At 44.7% G+C, this 16,603-nt stretch overlaps 1 protein-coding gene across 1 annotated transcript in view; it reads right to left on the reverse strand.

The window, feature by feature from the left end:
- The window catches only part of CDYL (chromodomain Y like), a 96,123-nt gene extending 82,511 nt beyond the window's left edge, over positions 1-13,612 (reverse strand). Inside the window, exon 1 of the mRNA XM_035126396.2 lies at positions 13,439-13,612. Coding sequence (XP_034982287.1) covers positions 13,439-13,462 — 24 coding nt within the window. The 5' untranslated portion in view covers positions 13,463-13,612. The remainder of the gene's footprint in view (positions 1-13,438) is intronic.
- Positions 13,613-16,603: the final 2,991 nt, after the last annotated feature.

Below are 16,603 nucleotides of genomic sequence, written 5' to 3' on the forward strand. Positions count from 1 at the left end.
TCCATGGGGGAAGGGACGGACCAAAATCAGTTATAGAGGCTATACCTCTATAAGGACCAACCAAAATGGCACAAAATTATGACAGGTTTTCAAGTTACCAGTATCTCCCCTCACAGAGAGTTCTCACACAAAGCGGTAGTGGTGGGAACCATGAAGGTACAAGAGATAGACTAGGTGTGGTAGCCATGAGGTCAGCTTCTCAACTCAGTTCCAAGATAGGGACTGAAGAAGAAGAGAAGAAGAAGAGTTTGGATTTGATATCCCGCTTTATCACTACCCGAAGGAGTCTCAAAGCGGCTAACAATCTCCTTTCCCTTCCTCCCCCCACAACAAACACCCTGTGAGGTGGGTGGGGCTGAGAGACTTCAGAGAAGTGTGACTAGCCCAAGGTCACCCAGCAGCTGCATGTGGAGGAGCGGAGACGCGAACCCTGTTCCCCAGATTACGAATCTACTACTCTTAACCACTACACCACACTGGCTGAGTATGTCCCTTTCGGTCCATTACCGATTCCAGGCACTAGTTCACAACACCCAGTACTATTACTACAAGTCATTTCCATCCAATGGGTGAACCAGCTGGAGCTGAAAGACACAGCTGTCTACGGAGGTCACCTGAGTCCAGGGACAGTGCTGAATCCAGGAATACCTACAATATCCTCCAGGGGGGTGCAACCACTTCCACAACAGGCCATCTCCCCAACTTGAGACAAATAACACCCCTCTGTCTTTTCAGGATTCAGCTTTAATTTATTGGCCCACATCCAGCACATCACCGCCTCCAAGCACAGGTCTATCCACTCAACTGCCTCTCCCAATTGGAATTGAGAGATTAAGCTGGGCATTATCTGCATATTAGCACCTCACTCCAAATGTCCTGATGACAGCTCCCAGTGACTGCCATATGGATCTGAAATAGCATGGGGGAGAAGATGCAACTCCATTGAACCTCACAGGATAGCTTCTATGGTAGCAAACAGCAGCCTCCTACAACTGCTTTCTGAAAAAGGCTGTGGAGATAAGATCAGAACTACTGAAGCTCAGTGCCCTCAACTTCCCTGAGATGCTCCAAAAAGATACCATGGTCAACACTATCAAAAGCCGCTGAAAGATCACACAGAATGAGCAGGGTCATACTCCCCCATCTCTCTTGACAAATGTCCTCAGCCAGGGCAACCAAGATTGTTTCAGTGCCATGGCCAGCCTCAAACTAGACCACATCACCTTCTCAAACACCTTTTCCCAAAAGGGGATATTTGCCACTATACAATAGTTATTTAACATCTTTGGGTCCAGGGAGGTCCTCTTAAGGAAGTGGGCACATCACTACCTCCTTTAAGGTAGATTTTAGGTACTGTAATAATATGCTTAATAGGACCCAGGTGGCGCTGTGGGTTAAACCACAGAGTCTAGGGCTTGCTGATTAGAAGGTCGGCGGTTCAAATCCCTGCAACGGGGTGAGCTCCCGTTGCTCGGTCCCAGCTCCTGCCCACCTAGCAGTTTGAAAGCACATCAAAGTGCAAGTAGATAAATAGGGACCGCTCCGGCGGGAAGGTAAATGGCGTTTCCGTGCACTGCTCTGGTTCGCCAGAAGCAGCTTTGTCATGCTGGCCACATGACTCGGAAGCTGTCTGCGGACAAACACCGGCTCCCTCGGCCTATAGAGCGAGATGAGCGCCGCAACCCCAGAGTCGGACACGACTGAACCTGATGGTCAGGGACCCCTTTACCTTTACCTTTACCTAATAATATGCTAGCAATTTTTTGATGCTGTGGGGAAATCTTACATGTTAAACTTACCAGACACTGCACGAACTTATTCTCCACTAGTGGGCATCAAAAATACAAACAAGTTTTAAATGATTTAAGAATATCCTCATGTTGTTTTGCACAAATTTAAACTTTAGGAGCAGTGGTGTTGAGTGAAATTTTTCCTCAAGTGTTCTCCCCCCCCCCGGGGAATTTTTCTGTTTCATAAGCTCATTAGTATCAATTAGTGAATGCCAATTGCAAATGAATATTAGGCAATTTTTTTTAACATATTTGTTTACTAAATACAAGCAAAATAAACATGCTAAATTAGTTCACTTTCTAGGGCATTAGAAAATTTTCTGGTGGAAACTCAGCATTTTCTTATGCAAATTATCCTAATTCACAATTTTCCAGAAAGCCTACATCACTGGTTAGAAATACCACCTAGCAAAAATAGTGCAAACAGAATTGAGAATTGTGGCCATGAGAACTTACTTATCTGTGCAGTGATGTGTCAGTACAAAAGAGAACAAAGAGAAAACTAGCAGCTCACTTCTTAAAGACAAAATAAGTATATAATAAATAGCTCAAGCACAATCCTCAGTAAAAGGTTTATCCTCAAACTACCCCACAAGTGCAAGACAATGCCTACCCACTTCAGCTTTTACAACCTAGTCTTTCAAACACTGTTTTGACTTTGAAAACAGGGCTGTAAACATCTACCGTATATTCCAACGTATAAGACGACTGGGCGTATAAGACGACCCCCAACTTTTCCAGTCAGAATATAGAGTTTGGGATATACTCGCGTATAAGATGAACCCCCCCCTCGACTTTTGAGAAGATTTTCCTGGGTTAAAAAGTAGTCTTATACGCAGGAAAATACAGTATATGCAAAGAGCTAGTGTTCTTAGCAGTAGTTTCCATATAGCATCAAACGAGTAGTTCTGTTTAAATATAATGAGGCATCAAAAAACTGCATACGAGCAACATCATAACCAACTAATGTAAGGATATATTTATGCCCAAGACTAATATTGCATATTTCATGCACATTTTTACTAAAAGTAGATAGTTCTTTGTAATACGTACTGAGGAATTAGTTTAAAGCTAGGTCTCCTATTATCTTCTCAAAAAAACCACTAACTTTATTTACATCTTATCTCCCCAAATATTGCTACTTCACAATATCTCCATCGGACAATATGCAAAACGTTTAAAACATTTAAGCATTTTAAACAAAATAATATACAGAAACAACACACAATTACATTTCACTTTGTCAACATTCAGAAGCATGAACTAGGAAATGTGTTCTTCCTTCAACCCTTGCAACAGCTCACTCTACTTACCATTACAGTGGTATCTCTACTTACGAATTTAATGCGTTCCGAACGCACATTTGTAAGTCGAATCCCATAGGAATGCACTGGGAGAAAAAATTCGTAAGTCGAAGCAACCCTATCTAAAAATTCGTAAGTAGAAAAAATCTTATCTAAACTGCATCCAAGATGGCGGACGGAGCTCCGTTCGTAAGTAGAGACATTCGTAAGTAGAGACATTCGTAAGCAGAGGTACCACTGTACTATATCTATGCAATGGGTTGGATCCAAGTAAACATAATGAAGTCAAATGGATAAGTTAGTCATGGCCAACCCAAGCACCACTGATTTCAACAGCTCTAAACATGACTTAAGTCTAATTAGGGTTACCATGTGTCCTCTTTTTCCAGGACACGTCCTCTTTGTCAGGGGTAAAAAACTTGCCTGGGTGGATTTTGTAAATTTGCCAAAATGTCTCTGGATATACTTTCTGGATGAGACAGAGACATAACTGGTGGTTGAAGACTTGCTTTCCTCTTCTCTTCTCCTGCCCCCCTCAGCAATATATCACAGCTTCTATAGCCTACATATACAGGGTGAGTCCTTTAAAAGAGGCCCCGTGGATACAGAGTACACATGTTCCACAGGGCCTCTTTTAAAAGACTCACCCTGTAGTAGGGGTATTTAAAATGAGAGTTATCATAGTGTCCTCTTTTTTGCTCTTCAAAATATAACAACCGAGATCCAACCCATCATGTTTGCATCAAGGATACTTAGCTATTTAGTTGTTGTTGGGGTTTTTTTTTAAAGGATCAACCGGGATTCTGAATTCTGTACTCAAAGAACTCTTGATCAGGAGTTATAATCTCTTCTCAGGGACAAGCATGTCAGATGGGCATTCTTCATGGAAATTTTTCTAGTTTTTTTATTTTTCTACAGAAAATTTTCCATTTCATAAGTTCATTCGTAACAATGAATGGAAACCAAGTACAACTACAATATTAGGCAAGCTCTGCAGTTTCAAAGCTTTCAGTTTTGTTTACTAAATACAAGTAAAATAAACATGCTAAATTATCTCACTCTGTAGAGTATAAGAAATATTTCCAATTAAGACTTGGAAACCACATGTATTCGTGTTCACACAATCAGAAGCCAGAGAACCCCAAGCATGTATACACATGGTGAAACCAACATATATTCACTGCTATTTGGCAAATATGCTGGACACATGCAATTTCTTACAGAAATATGATATACGTGTAATAAATTCATCTTTAGAAAGCATCAACCCATTCCAAATACTATACTACAATCAAACAGATTATTATCTTGGAACTCATTATCAATGGGTGGCCTTTACAGGTTAGGTATAGGTAACTTTAAGAAAGAACTGGACAAATTCATAGAGGGAATTGTATCAACATTTGTTAGTCATGATAACCAAGCAGGACCTCAATGTTCAAACTCCTTGTATCTCTGATTAGACAACAGTGGGGGAAATGGCCATTACCAACAAACTCCAACAAAGAACCTAGCTGGCCACTTGTGGTAACAGAATGCTAGACCAGATGAACTTTGGTCTCAACCAGTGTTTCTCAAACTTGGGTCCCCAGCTGTGGTTGGACTACAACTCCCATCATCCTTGACCACTGGTCCTGCTAGCAATGAATGATGGGAGTTGTAGTCCAACCACAGCTGGGGACCCAAGTTTGAGAAACACTGGTCAGAACCAACCAGGAAAGTTTTCTATTTCATTCCTCACAGCATTTCATCTCAAGAATCATATCCTTCTAAATTCTCCATGCTTAAGGGTCAGTTAACACTCTGACATTTTTGCTGCTGGGATACATAAAACGTAAAGGAGAGCTGGGAGACTCCAGGCTCACAAGGGAGTTGCTACTGGCTGAAGCTCCCTACTGCAAACCTACCACACATCCCCAAGCATTGGGGGTGTACTACATATTTTGGAAATGCCAATGCTGCCTATGATGCAAATTGACCACTACATTATAGCACCCTCTGTCCTACTTTAGCTCTTGCCAGCTTTTCTCTTCTCCGGATTCCCATTTAAAGCTATTTTCATAATCATTCTAGTTCAGCGTCTTCCATACTATGGGGAGCTTTGAAGCCTCAAGAATCTTCAACATGTACAAAGCTTAGCTTTTGTCCAGTTTGGTTTGTTTCAATATTGTCTTTTCCCATATCCATGCCTTTCTCTCTTATTTCTATTCAATTGTGAGTAATGGTTACAATACATTTGTACACTCTGAATTCTTGTGATGGCTATAGCTTCAATTTTAAATACAAAACTCACACACCAACTAAATTTAAATTGTCTCATTCGCCAATAAAAATCAACGGTAGTTGCTTGCCATAAACAATATAGCTAGCTAGGTTGAAATAAAATTCTAGTTGAGCATCATACTGCTAATAACTCAATACTATTTGGAAGTTACCTGGTTTCTATGTACTTGAGACCATACCTCCCTTTATAATTCTCAGTTCAGTTGATATTATTTCAATTATTCCATACATGTGTCAAATCTGAACAGCAAGGACACACTGAGAAGAGTTAGCCATGCCTGTCTGCCTGGTTCACCCATTTCCTAGACAAACACCAAAACCTGATCATAATTTGGAATTATGATCATAAAGGACTGCTGCCGCTGCTCTGCTGCTGGTGCTGCCCAGGACTCTTGCTGCTGTGAGTGCCCACAGGCCCTGTCCCTGCCTCCTTCCACCTGGTCTAGGGCGGGGTCTGGAAGGCCTCATAAAGGACGGCTGCCGCTGCTCTGCTGCTGGTGCTGCCCAGGGGAACTTGAAACAGCACAGAGTTCTTTTTAAAATGCTTTTTAAAGAATTTTTTATGTTTTTATCTTCTTTGGGGTGGTAGGTGGGAGGGATTTTTAGTTGGGTGTGGGAATCTGTTAAATTTTAGTGTATTTGTAATTTTTATTGTTTTTGGTTTTATTGTTTTATTGTCTTTTTTGTGTTATTCTTTTGTTGCGTTCTTTGCTGTTTTTTACAGAGGTTTTATTTTGTTTTTAAGGGGAGGGGTCAGGGCTGCCCGGGAGGGGGTCCCAGCAAGCAAAATGGCTGGGGCAGATTCCACAGGGGGGGGTGCACTGGAACAACCGATCTCAGTGGTCACGGGTAGGAGGAGGAGTTACGCTAAGACCAGACCATGTCATTACCGAGGAGGCAGACTTAGTCGTTGTCTGAGGACTATCCCTGCCTCCAGGTCTGGTCCTGACCGGACGGATATTGGAATAGGCAAGGGATACCCACATGACCTGAAGGTGCTGCTGTGCAATGCCAGGTCGATGATGAGTAAGACCACCGCCATTCACGACCTGATTGTGGATGGAGGATTTGACCTGGCATGTGTGACAGAGACCTGGTTGGAGGAAGCCGATGGGCCCGTTCTTGGCGCTGCTTGCCCACCAGGTTTCTCTTATGCACAGCAACCCAGGCCATCTGGGCGGAGAGGGGGGGTTGCAGTGATTTTTAGGAAGTCATTAGTTTGCACCAGGCGTCCTATTGGGAAGACCCAGTTCTCTGAGTGCATGTTCTGGAAGTTGGGCAATAGAGGCAGTACAGGATTCCTTTTGGTGTACCGACCTCCCCGCTGCACCAAGGATTCCCTGCCCGAGCTGCTTCAGGTCGTGTCGGATGTGCTCCTGGAGACACCTAGCTTGGTTGTCTTAGGGGATTTTAACATCCATGCCGACACGACCTTACAAGGAGCCGCTCAGGACTTCGTGGAAAGCATGGCCACCATGGGGCTGTCCCTGAATAAGTCTGGCCCAACTCATAGCCGCGGACATGCCTTGGACTTGGTGTTTACCTCTATGGATGTTGGTGATCTGACATTAAGTAAAAGCGAAACAAAAGAAGTGCCATGGTCAGATCACTTTCTGGTGCAACTGGACTTCTCCGCGACCCTTCCCCTCTGCAGGGAGGTGGGACCGATTCGGATGGTCCGCCCCCGCTACTTAATGGATCCAATTGGCTTCCAAAGAGTGGTAGGGGATGTTTTATCCCATGTCGATGGCCTTTCAGCTGATTCCCTGGTGGCCCGCTGGAATGCGGAGTTAACCAGCGCTATTGACTGTCTGGCTCCGAAGCGCCCTCTCAGAATGCATGGAGCCCAGACAGCCCCGTGGTTTTCCCCGGCGCTGAGGGCAATGAAACAGTCGTTGAGACGGCTAGAGCGCCGGTGGCGGAAAACTCATTTTGAATCAGACCGGACACGGGCTAGAGCTCAACTTCGAGCCTACCAAGTGGCAATGGCGACGGCGAAGAGGACCTTCTTCACCGTCTCCATCGCATCTGCAGAAAACAGCAGCAGGAGACTCTTCCAGGTGGTTCGCAATTTAGCGGAACCACCTGCTCCATCCGGGCCCATTACGGGCCACATGATCTCCTGCAATGATTTTGCAAAGTTTTTTTGCAGATAAAGTCGCTCAGATTCGGGAAGAGGTAGACTCCACCGTGGGAGCAGGGCCAGGGCGGGGGAGTGCTAGAGTCCTGTCTAGTCAAGTTTTGTGGGATCAATTTCAATCTGTTACCTCCGAGGATGTGGACAGGCTGCTTAGACGAATGAAACCAACCACCTGTCTCCTTGATCCTTGCCCATCCTGGCTTATAAAAGCTAGCCAGGAAGGGCTGGGCGATGGGCTTCGCGGGTTGGTAAATGCTTCTCTCCATGAGGGAGCCTTCCCAGACCCGCTGAAAGAGGCGGTTATTAAACCGCTTCTTAAAAAACCATCTTTAGATCCGGCCAATATGGCCAACTATCGCCCAGTCTCAAATCTTCCATTCTTGGGCAAGGTGATTGAGCGAGTGGTTGCGGAACAACTCCAGGCACGCCTGGAAGAAGCGGACCATTTGGATCCCTTCCAGTCAGGATTCAGGCCTCATCATGGGACTGAAACTGCCTTGGTCGCACTGGTTGATGATCTCCGGCGGGCTAGGGACAAAGGTAAGAGCTGTTTCCTTGTTCTGCTGGATCTCTCAGCGGCTTTTGACACCATCGACCATAACATCCTTCTGGACCGTCTAGAGGGCTTGGGAGCTGGGGGCACTGTCATGCAGTGGTTCCGCTCCTTCCTCCTGGGCCGTGTTCAGAAAGTGGTGGTGGGGGATGAGTGTTCAGACCCCTTGGCTCTCACTTGTGGGGTGCCTCAGGGTTCTGTCCTCTCCCCCATGCTTTTTAACATCTATATGCAGCCGCTGGGAGAGATCATCAGGGGGTTTGGGCTGGGTGTCCATCAGTATGCTGATGATACCCAGCTCTACCTCTCTTTTAAATCAGAACCAGTGAAGGCGGTGAAGGTCCTGTGTGAGTGCTTGGAGGCGGTTGGAGGATGGATGGCGGCTAACAGATTGAGATTGAATCCTGACAAGACAGAAGTACTGTTTGTGGGGGACAGGAGGCGGGCGGGTGTGGAGGACTCTCTGGTCCTGAATGGGGTAACTGTGCCCCTGAAAGACCAGGTGCGCAGCCTGGGAGTCATTTTAGACTCACAGCTGTCCATGGAGGCACAGGTCAACTCCGTGTCCAGGGCAGCTGTTTATCAGCTCCATCTGGTACGCAGGCTGAGTCCCTACCTGCCCACTGACTGTCTCTCCAGAGTGGTGCATGCTCTAGTTATCTCTCGCTTGGACTACTGCAATGCGCTCTACGTGGGGCTACCTTTGAAGGTGACCCGGAAACTACAACTAATCCAGAATGCGGCAGCTAGACTGGTGACTGGGAGCGGCCGCCGAGATCACATAACACCGGTCCTAAAAGACCTACATTGGCTCCCAGTACGTTTCCGAGCACAATTCAAAGTGTTGGTGTTGACCTTTAAAGCCCTAAACGGCCTCGGTCCGGTATACCTGAAGGAGCGTCTCCACCCCCATCGTTCTGCCCGGACACTGAGGTCCAGCTCCGAGGGCCTTCTGGCGGTTCCCTCATTACGAGAAGCCAAGTTACAGGGAACCAGGCAGAGGGCCTTCTCGGTAGTGGCACCCACCCTGTGGAATGCCCTCCCACTAGAGGTCAAAGAGAACAATTACCAGACCTTTAGAAGGCATCTCAAGGCAGCCCTGTTTAGGGAAGCTTTTAATGTTTGATGGATTTCTGTATTTTAGAATTTCTGTTTTTTTGGAAGCCGCCCAGAGTGGCTGGGGGAACCCGGCCAGATGGGCGGGGTATAAATAATAAATTATTATTATTATTATTATTATTATTATTATTATTATTATTATTGATGAATCTTTTTACTTGGGCTGTCCTTTGATGGCCAGTATTTGAAGTAAGTACATGTTTTAACACACATAGTGTGTTAACTAGTATACACCCTTTCAGAATGCAAACCGCCCCAAATCTAGGAGACAGTATAGGTCAGGAATAAAGAAACATCAGTCATTGATGTTACTTATTAGAGCAACTACAGATTTTCCAGTTAGCTAGCCTGTTGATCAGGCAGTTGGATAGTAGCCTATTTTTTATTTAAGGTGCCCCCCCCATATGTTTTAATCTTTCAAGAAAATTTGCAATGCAACATCCAAATACAAAGAGAAAACCAATCATAATAAACTTACCAAAGTTACCACAAGTATAGTACACACTTTCAGAATATAAAACAGCAAAAGGAACTTACTAGTAGAGCTGCTAAAGCTATCAAATTGTCCACTGCACATCTAATAAAACCAGATGGGAAGACAAAGGTAGACAAACGTATCTGGGGAGGACATTCCAGAGCAACAGTGCCACCACCAAGAAGGCCCTATCCCCAGTTACCACCCATCTCATCTTCAAAGATGGGCACCCAAAGAAGGGCCTCTGAAAATCATAATGGTCGGGCAATTTCATATGGGTACAGATGGGCTTTGAATATTATTCATTTTATGTTGTCCTCATTTTCTTCCCCACTGCAACACATGCAAAAAGCAGAACACAAACAACTACCCTGTAACCAATCTGAAAAAGCCTCAACCTAATGGGCTTAATATTTTGAGTATTGTAAAATAAACAGCATACAGTTCTGGATCATGTCTACTTAATGGCAGGCCAAAATTTAGGTACCGTATCTTGAAACTGATACAGTACAGAGCACCCATCCTAAAAAACAAACAAACCAAAAGCAAACCTGTTCATTGTACTTAAAATCCCATTATCTTCATAAACAAGATATTTAAGATTCACCATCTGAGATAATTTGGTGAAATTATTAATTCCAAAATCCAAATAAGAGAAATAATCCTCAAAAGAAGTACGGTATTGCTTGGGTCATGTGTTGGGTAAGTTAGCAAAGCAAGTTGTCTGGTTAATGGCTTCCTCAAGCTTCTAGAGATAAGTGGTAGATATTTAATTCAGAGTCAAACAACCTATAGATTTTGCTTGAGTTTCAAGTAAAAAATGTGCATAGAATATCCTAATATGAGAATACTGTGATGCCATTAATAAAGAGCAAAATTCCATGTGTATAGATTCAGGTGAAAAGATAAAACAAAGTCACATTCAATGACTTTCTCCAACTCCTTGAATGAATATTTGACTTATAACTTCAGGAATGCCTTTAGATAAATGACTGTGATGTGCAAGACTCCTAAACTTTGCTCCTCTTCAACTGGTCTTCTGTTTCCTGCTTTGAACTATTAGATGAATCCAAGAGAACTATATCCAGTACATTTGACCTGTTGCTTCTCCAAGTTATTTTCCAGAAAAGAAACAAAATGTTGGTCTATCAAGTTGCTTTTCTTTGAGTTGCAGAGAACTCTCTCGAATATTATCTTCAGCACTAAATAAAAATTATAAAACTATATATATGTAAAAACTCAACAATCCATATTTTTCAACCATAAACAGCAGAAGTATTTCATGGGAAAGACAGAATTTCCAAGGAGTTTCTTTTATTTCTAAAACATCCAGTAATCAAAATTTATATTCCGTTGATAGTTTTTTTGTTTGTAGTTCTAAAAAATATCATGGCAAAGACGGCTGTAAATCTTTACATCGTGTTCATCATTTAGACCAAACGCAATGCCACTTCATTCCAACTCTGAAGGCTAAAAACACCAATGCCCAAGAAAGAGACCATGGCCTGCCCCTTTCATTTAGCACGTACATTAGCAATTCCCAACAAATCACTGCAGAATTCTATACAGGACCAGACGGCATCACAGCTGTATCTGAACAAGACATTTATCCCACTTAAATGGGATATCTGTTCACCCCTTCACAGGCATAGCCAGTCTTCTACCTGAAACTTGGCATGAAGGACAACGATCATCAAGCAACTCTGGCATTTTTAAACAATGTAATTGTGTTAATATATTTCAAGAGTGAGTATTTGTAAAAAGAAGCAGAATGGATGATCTATGGTGCTCTAAAAAATAAGACAAAATATTTGAAAATAATGTTTCCATATCAACAACCTTACTCATGGGACTGGCCAACTTACTTCATTTAATGAAGTATTCCAGGCACTGGTTAGGTCCCAAATGGTATTTCCATCCAGCATCTGGTATATTTTTATGCCTTAATATCCAAATCACCTTTCCAACTCATTTAGTTAGTGTGACGAAGAGACACCAGTTTCCATAGCTAATAAGCATGACTGAATGATACATTGATTACCACCTTAATGGTTGAGGTCCATATTAACTGTTGGATGATCCAGAGGCGACCACTCCATGAAGTCATCTGCCTTGATCACCACACCATTCAATTAAAGGTTTGAGTAAGGCTAATTTAGTGAACTCAGTCATAAAGTTCTTTTCTTTCTCCCACATTTCATCCAAGGCTTAGTTTGGCTTCAACTCTGAAGACGGGTGAAATCTTCACAACCATTAACTATGAGATACCAAACCTTCCTATTATTGGTTTAGTGGTTCAGAAACTTTATTCATCAAACTCACTCAAAGCAAACATGTGTATAGCTATGACTGAATAGGATCTATTCCTCATTCACAAGAAGTTCCTCCTAGTACATTGGTAAGGCACTTAGCTGCGCAATCCTATTCATGTTTACTCAGAAGAAAGTTCCAAAGCAGGGCTTGCTCCTTACTATTGTGTTTTGGATTGCAGTCCCAAGTTTCATACTTTTTTCCAGTATATTTCAGTTCTTTCTAAAAAATTCAGATTCAGATAAACAGTAACAAACTAAAAATACCAACACACACTCTAAATATGTATTTGCCTAAAGGACAAAAGAACTATTGTTTCTTCAGTGAACTGATATTTACCAAATGGGTTCCAATGGTTCCAAAATAATTATTGTTGCAGAGCCCTAATACAACACTTCATTAATATCAAAACCAGGAAGTTGCATTGAAGAGGATTTCCAATGTGCATCCACATACATTAGAGATGTGAAAACTTGGAATTCAAAGTTAAAGCAGTTGCCCCCTTTCGCTGGCAAAGCTAAAGACTCCAATCTATACCACAGGATCACATAGTAGTGCAAAAAGGATGACGTCTCTTTAGCACCGGCTCTGAACCTACCCCCCCCCCCCATATTCTTTTTTCAAAAGAAAAGAAAAACTTGCCTTCCTGAAAAAAACAACAACGTGGAGGCATATCGTTTTTGAATGTTTCATGCTGTGCATCAACTCAGCTGGCTTGCTGCAAGGCTAAGATGTCAATGCAGTTTCAAAAGACGATCCCAGGAAAGAAAGAAACCCTTCCTCGTGCCCGCCCTAGAGGGGGGCATGGCTTTTGCACGCATTTGTGCACACTACCGGGGGGGGGAGACACACACAACAAGCTCACTTTGGGTGCACAAGAAAGAGTCTGAACAAGTCGTGGCTGTCAGCTCTTGCAACCCACCGTCCGGAACCCACCCACCAACCCTTCCTTCCCCCCTCCCCTCCCCCCTCCCTCGTGGAGTGCGAGTGGCGAGACCGGAGAGGGCAAGGGGCGGCTGTGGAGTTGGGAGAGGGTTGTGGGGCCGGGCGGTGGGGTGTGTGTGTGTGTGTATGGGAGAGGTGGAGAAGGCGGGCAAGAAGAGAGGAGAAGAGAAAGCGCAAGCCAATGGCAACACTTTGCCGTCTCCTCCTTTCAGTCATATTTCCGTCCTCTTCTCTAGCGAAACTGGGGGAGGGCAGGGAGGCGAAAAGCTCGCAATTTGGAAACACGCGCACGCGGGCCGGCGGGAGCGCGCGCGCGGGCGGGCGCCTACAGGGCCCCGCCAAGGAAAAAAGAGAGAAAGAGAGGGGAGAAAGAAATGCAAGGGTGTTGGGTTTTTTTTTAAAGCGTTAGCACTTAAAATGGAGGGGGGGCGAGAGTGAGGAAAGCGGGGGCCACGGGGTGGGGTGGGGGGTTGTGGAGTTGGAGTGGGGGGGGAGAGGAAGCTCAAGGGTCTGTGTTACCTCGTAGAGTTCCTCGGAAGCCATGCTGAGGCGCCCGCCTCCCAAGGTGGAGTTGGGTGGTGGTTTGGAGATACTTTTGTCTCAGTTGAGTGTCTGTCGTGGCCTCTCTCCTTCTTTCTCCTCTTCTTCTTCTTCTTCCTCCTCCTGCTTTCTGTGTGTGCGTGCGCGCGTGTCTGGCTCCTCTCCCCCCACTCTCTCTCCCAATGCCCGTGTGGTGCTGCTGGTGGTGGTTGGTGGTGCCTCTGTCGCCCTCCTCCTCCTCCTCCTCCTCCTCCTCCTCCGCTGGTGGTGGTGGTGGTGCTTGTGCGCAGAGCAAGCTGCGCAACGGGGCTCTCGCTCACTCGCACTCGCACTCACTCTCGCACACTTTGCTCGCGAGGCGCGGGAGAAGAAGGAGAAGAAGAAGGCGACGAGGGTGTAGGGGGCGGGGGGGCGCCGCCGCCGCGCGCGCGAGGAAGAGGCAGCTGCAGGAGCAGCAGCAGCGGCGACTCCCCTCACCCGCCGCCACTCGGGCGTCCCTCCCCGCGCCTCGCTCCGTCGGCTGCCTTGCCTGGCCGAGCCTCCCACTAGGATCACTAATCGAGCGCAGAGAGAGTGCCACACGCCCGGGCTCCAGCCTCGCCTAGCGCCATCCTCTTCCTCCTCCTCCTCCCCCTCCCCTCCTTTGATCGCCCATTGTCTCCTCAGCTGAGCGGCGGCGCGAGGGGGCGGCGGGGATTGGGCCAATGGCCGCCGGGAGGAAGGGGGAGGAGCGACGGGAGGGGAGGGGACTGGAGGAGGAGCAGCAGCAGGAGGAGGGGGAAGTGGGGGTGGTCTATGGTTGGGGGCGCTGGTGTGCCGTGGGCTCTGTCGGAAGGAGCGCTGCTGGTGCTGGTAGCAAGCATGGAGGGAGGGCTGGACCCAACTTTTTGAGGAGATTGGGGGTCCCCACCTCTCCCCCCATTAAAAAAGGCCACCACCACTCAGACTGTGCTGAGGTGGGTTGGAGGGACGGCAGGGCTGCCCTTCAAGCCCCCAGCCCCAAGGAAGCAGGCACTCAGCCCCTCGCCGCTTCCTCTGCTCAGCCCCAGCCTTGGCACCCTTTGCCCTTGTAACCTTCAGGTCCACCCATTCATCAACTTCACCTCCATCTATTCTGTCCCCCTTCAACCTTCCCATCTTTGCTTGGCCAACCCTTCATCCCCTCTCATCTGTCTCTGTCGTTTCAGACTCTTCCCTTCCAATGGTGATCTGGTTTAGCCACCTAACACGATCATCCTTTCCATCTACTCATTTGCCTGTCCCTTTTATGTTTTACTTCCATGCAACTTCATGGTCAACCCACATCATCGTACCATCAGCCCATTGCCTTTTCCATCTTCTCATCTCATCTACATTCATCTCACTTCATCTCCCAACATCCCCACCCATCCATAGGCTCTACATTCATAAAATATACTGTAGTTGGTTTTTGCCCATTCAGACTGCCATTCCCATCCACCTACAAACTACCAACCTATTGCATGTACTGTACTCATTTTCTCACTCACTCTCTTTATGTATCCCATTATCTCCCATCTGTTCATCAGACCAGCATTTCTACATTCTCTTCTTACAAACTCACCATTCTTTCCAATTATTACATATCCATTTTCTAACCGTTCTATTTAACCAGTCCTCTTTACATGTATCTCCTACTCATCGCTTTCGTTTTATTTCTCTTAAGATTTCTGCTCAATTCTACCTACATTGATTTCACCTACTATTATTGATTAGTATCTCTATCTCTTCCATTGTCCATTCACTCCATCTATTTGCACCCATCACCTTGGTTTTTACCTGTTCAGATGTACTTCTCCATCTTGTTTTACCTTTTAAATTTTTCCATTCATATCCCATCCATCAACACACTGAGACTGCAATCCTAACCTCACTTACTAGTAAGTACGTCACATTGAATTCAATAGGTCTTAATTATGAATAGGTATGGTTAGGACTGCACTGTAAGCCTCTTTGCATTTATTATATACATTTATTTATTTATTTATTTATCTATCTATCCATTCCTTAACAATACCAGATTCACTGTCATATATGCATCTTCCAGTTCTGTCCTAATTTCCAGTAACGGTTTCGTGTTCCCAGCTTACTTCATTTTTAGTACCTTCAGTATTTTATGTAAACTTTATATTACAACAGCTTCGAAAGTCTGTGGTTATGCTTACCATTATTGTGGCTGCTTGCGGAGACTTCTGGAGCATTTGAATATGAGAAATTGCATACAACTGGGGGAGAATTCATAAATGGTTTCTTGGCAAATTTCTTCACCTCCTGAAGAAAAAATGATTAAATATTGCCTTTAAAATGATTGACTAAAAGCCTGTCTTCCATTCAATTAAGGAAAAACATAGGCAGATACAAAGCCAGATATGCAAAGAGAGCAACATCAAGAGATGCTTAGGCTAGGGCTGAACTCCAAATTAAGTCGATGAATAGAATTTCAGTTCACATACATCACATACATTTGCACATAACAAAATAAAGATTATAAGAAATAAAATATTTTTTTTAACCTCTTGGCATATTTACCAGAAAAGAAAACAAGCAAAAAACATTATCCAAGTTTATAGATGGGCAAAGCTTATTGACAGTGATTCCTGCTGCACTGAATGTTCTCTCAAGCCATTGAAATAGTTTGATTACAACTTCTTTTTCTCGCCAAACTTGCAAGTAGTTAATTTGTCTGCTACCAGACGAGGAGGTCAGCAAAGTTATTGACCTGCTATCTGGCATACTCTTGAATTTCACTTAGTAATGCATATGCAATATTTGCTGCATCAGGTGTGGAAGGTGTAGAAGTTTCAGCAGCTTTGTAGTCTGCTTCTGGATCAGAAATTGCAGTTCTAGAAAAATAGTTCTCTATTTTAGCTGGAAAACAGTCTGGTTGACCAACTTGGCCTTTTGCATTGGCGCATCTGTGTTGTTCATGAGATGCAACCACAAGCCTGCTGGAAGCGTTGCAGTATCTTGATACTTGGGTCAAGACCAGTTGCTTCATATTTTTAAAGATCTCCCAAGCTCATCTTCTCTCAAGTCATCCATCAGCACTGCTAATATATCCTGGATGACTGTTAGAACTTTTCAAACCATTTGATAAATGAGCTACAGTACAGAGAAACCACAACA

This window comes from Zootoca vivipara, chromosome 8 (assembly GCF_963506605.1).
Source record: "Zootoca vivipara chromosome 8, rZooViv1.1, whole genome shotgun sequence".
NCBI lineage: Eukaryota > Metazoa > Chordata > Lepidosauria > Squamata > Lacertidae > Zootoca > Zootoca vivipara.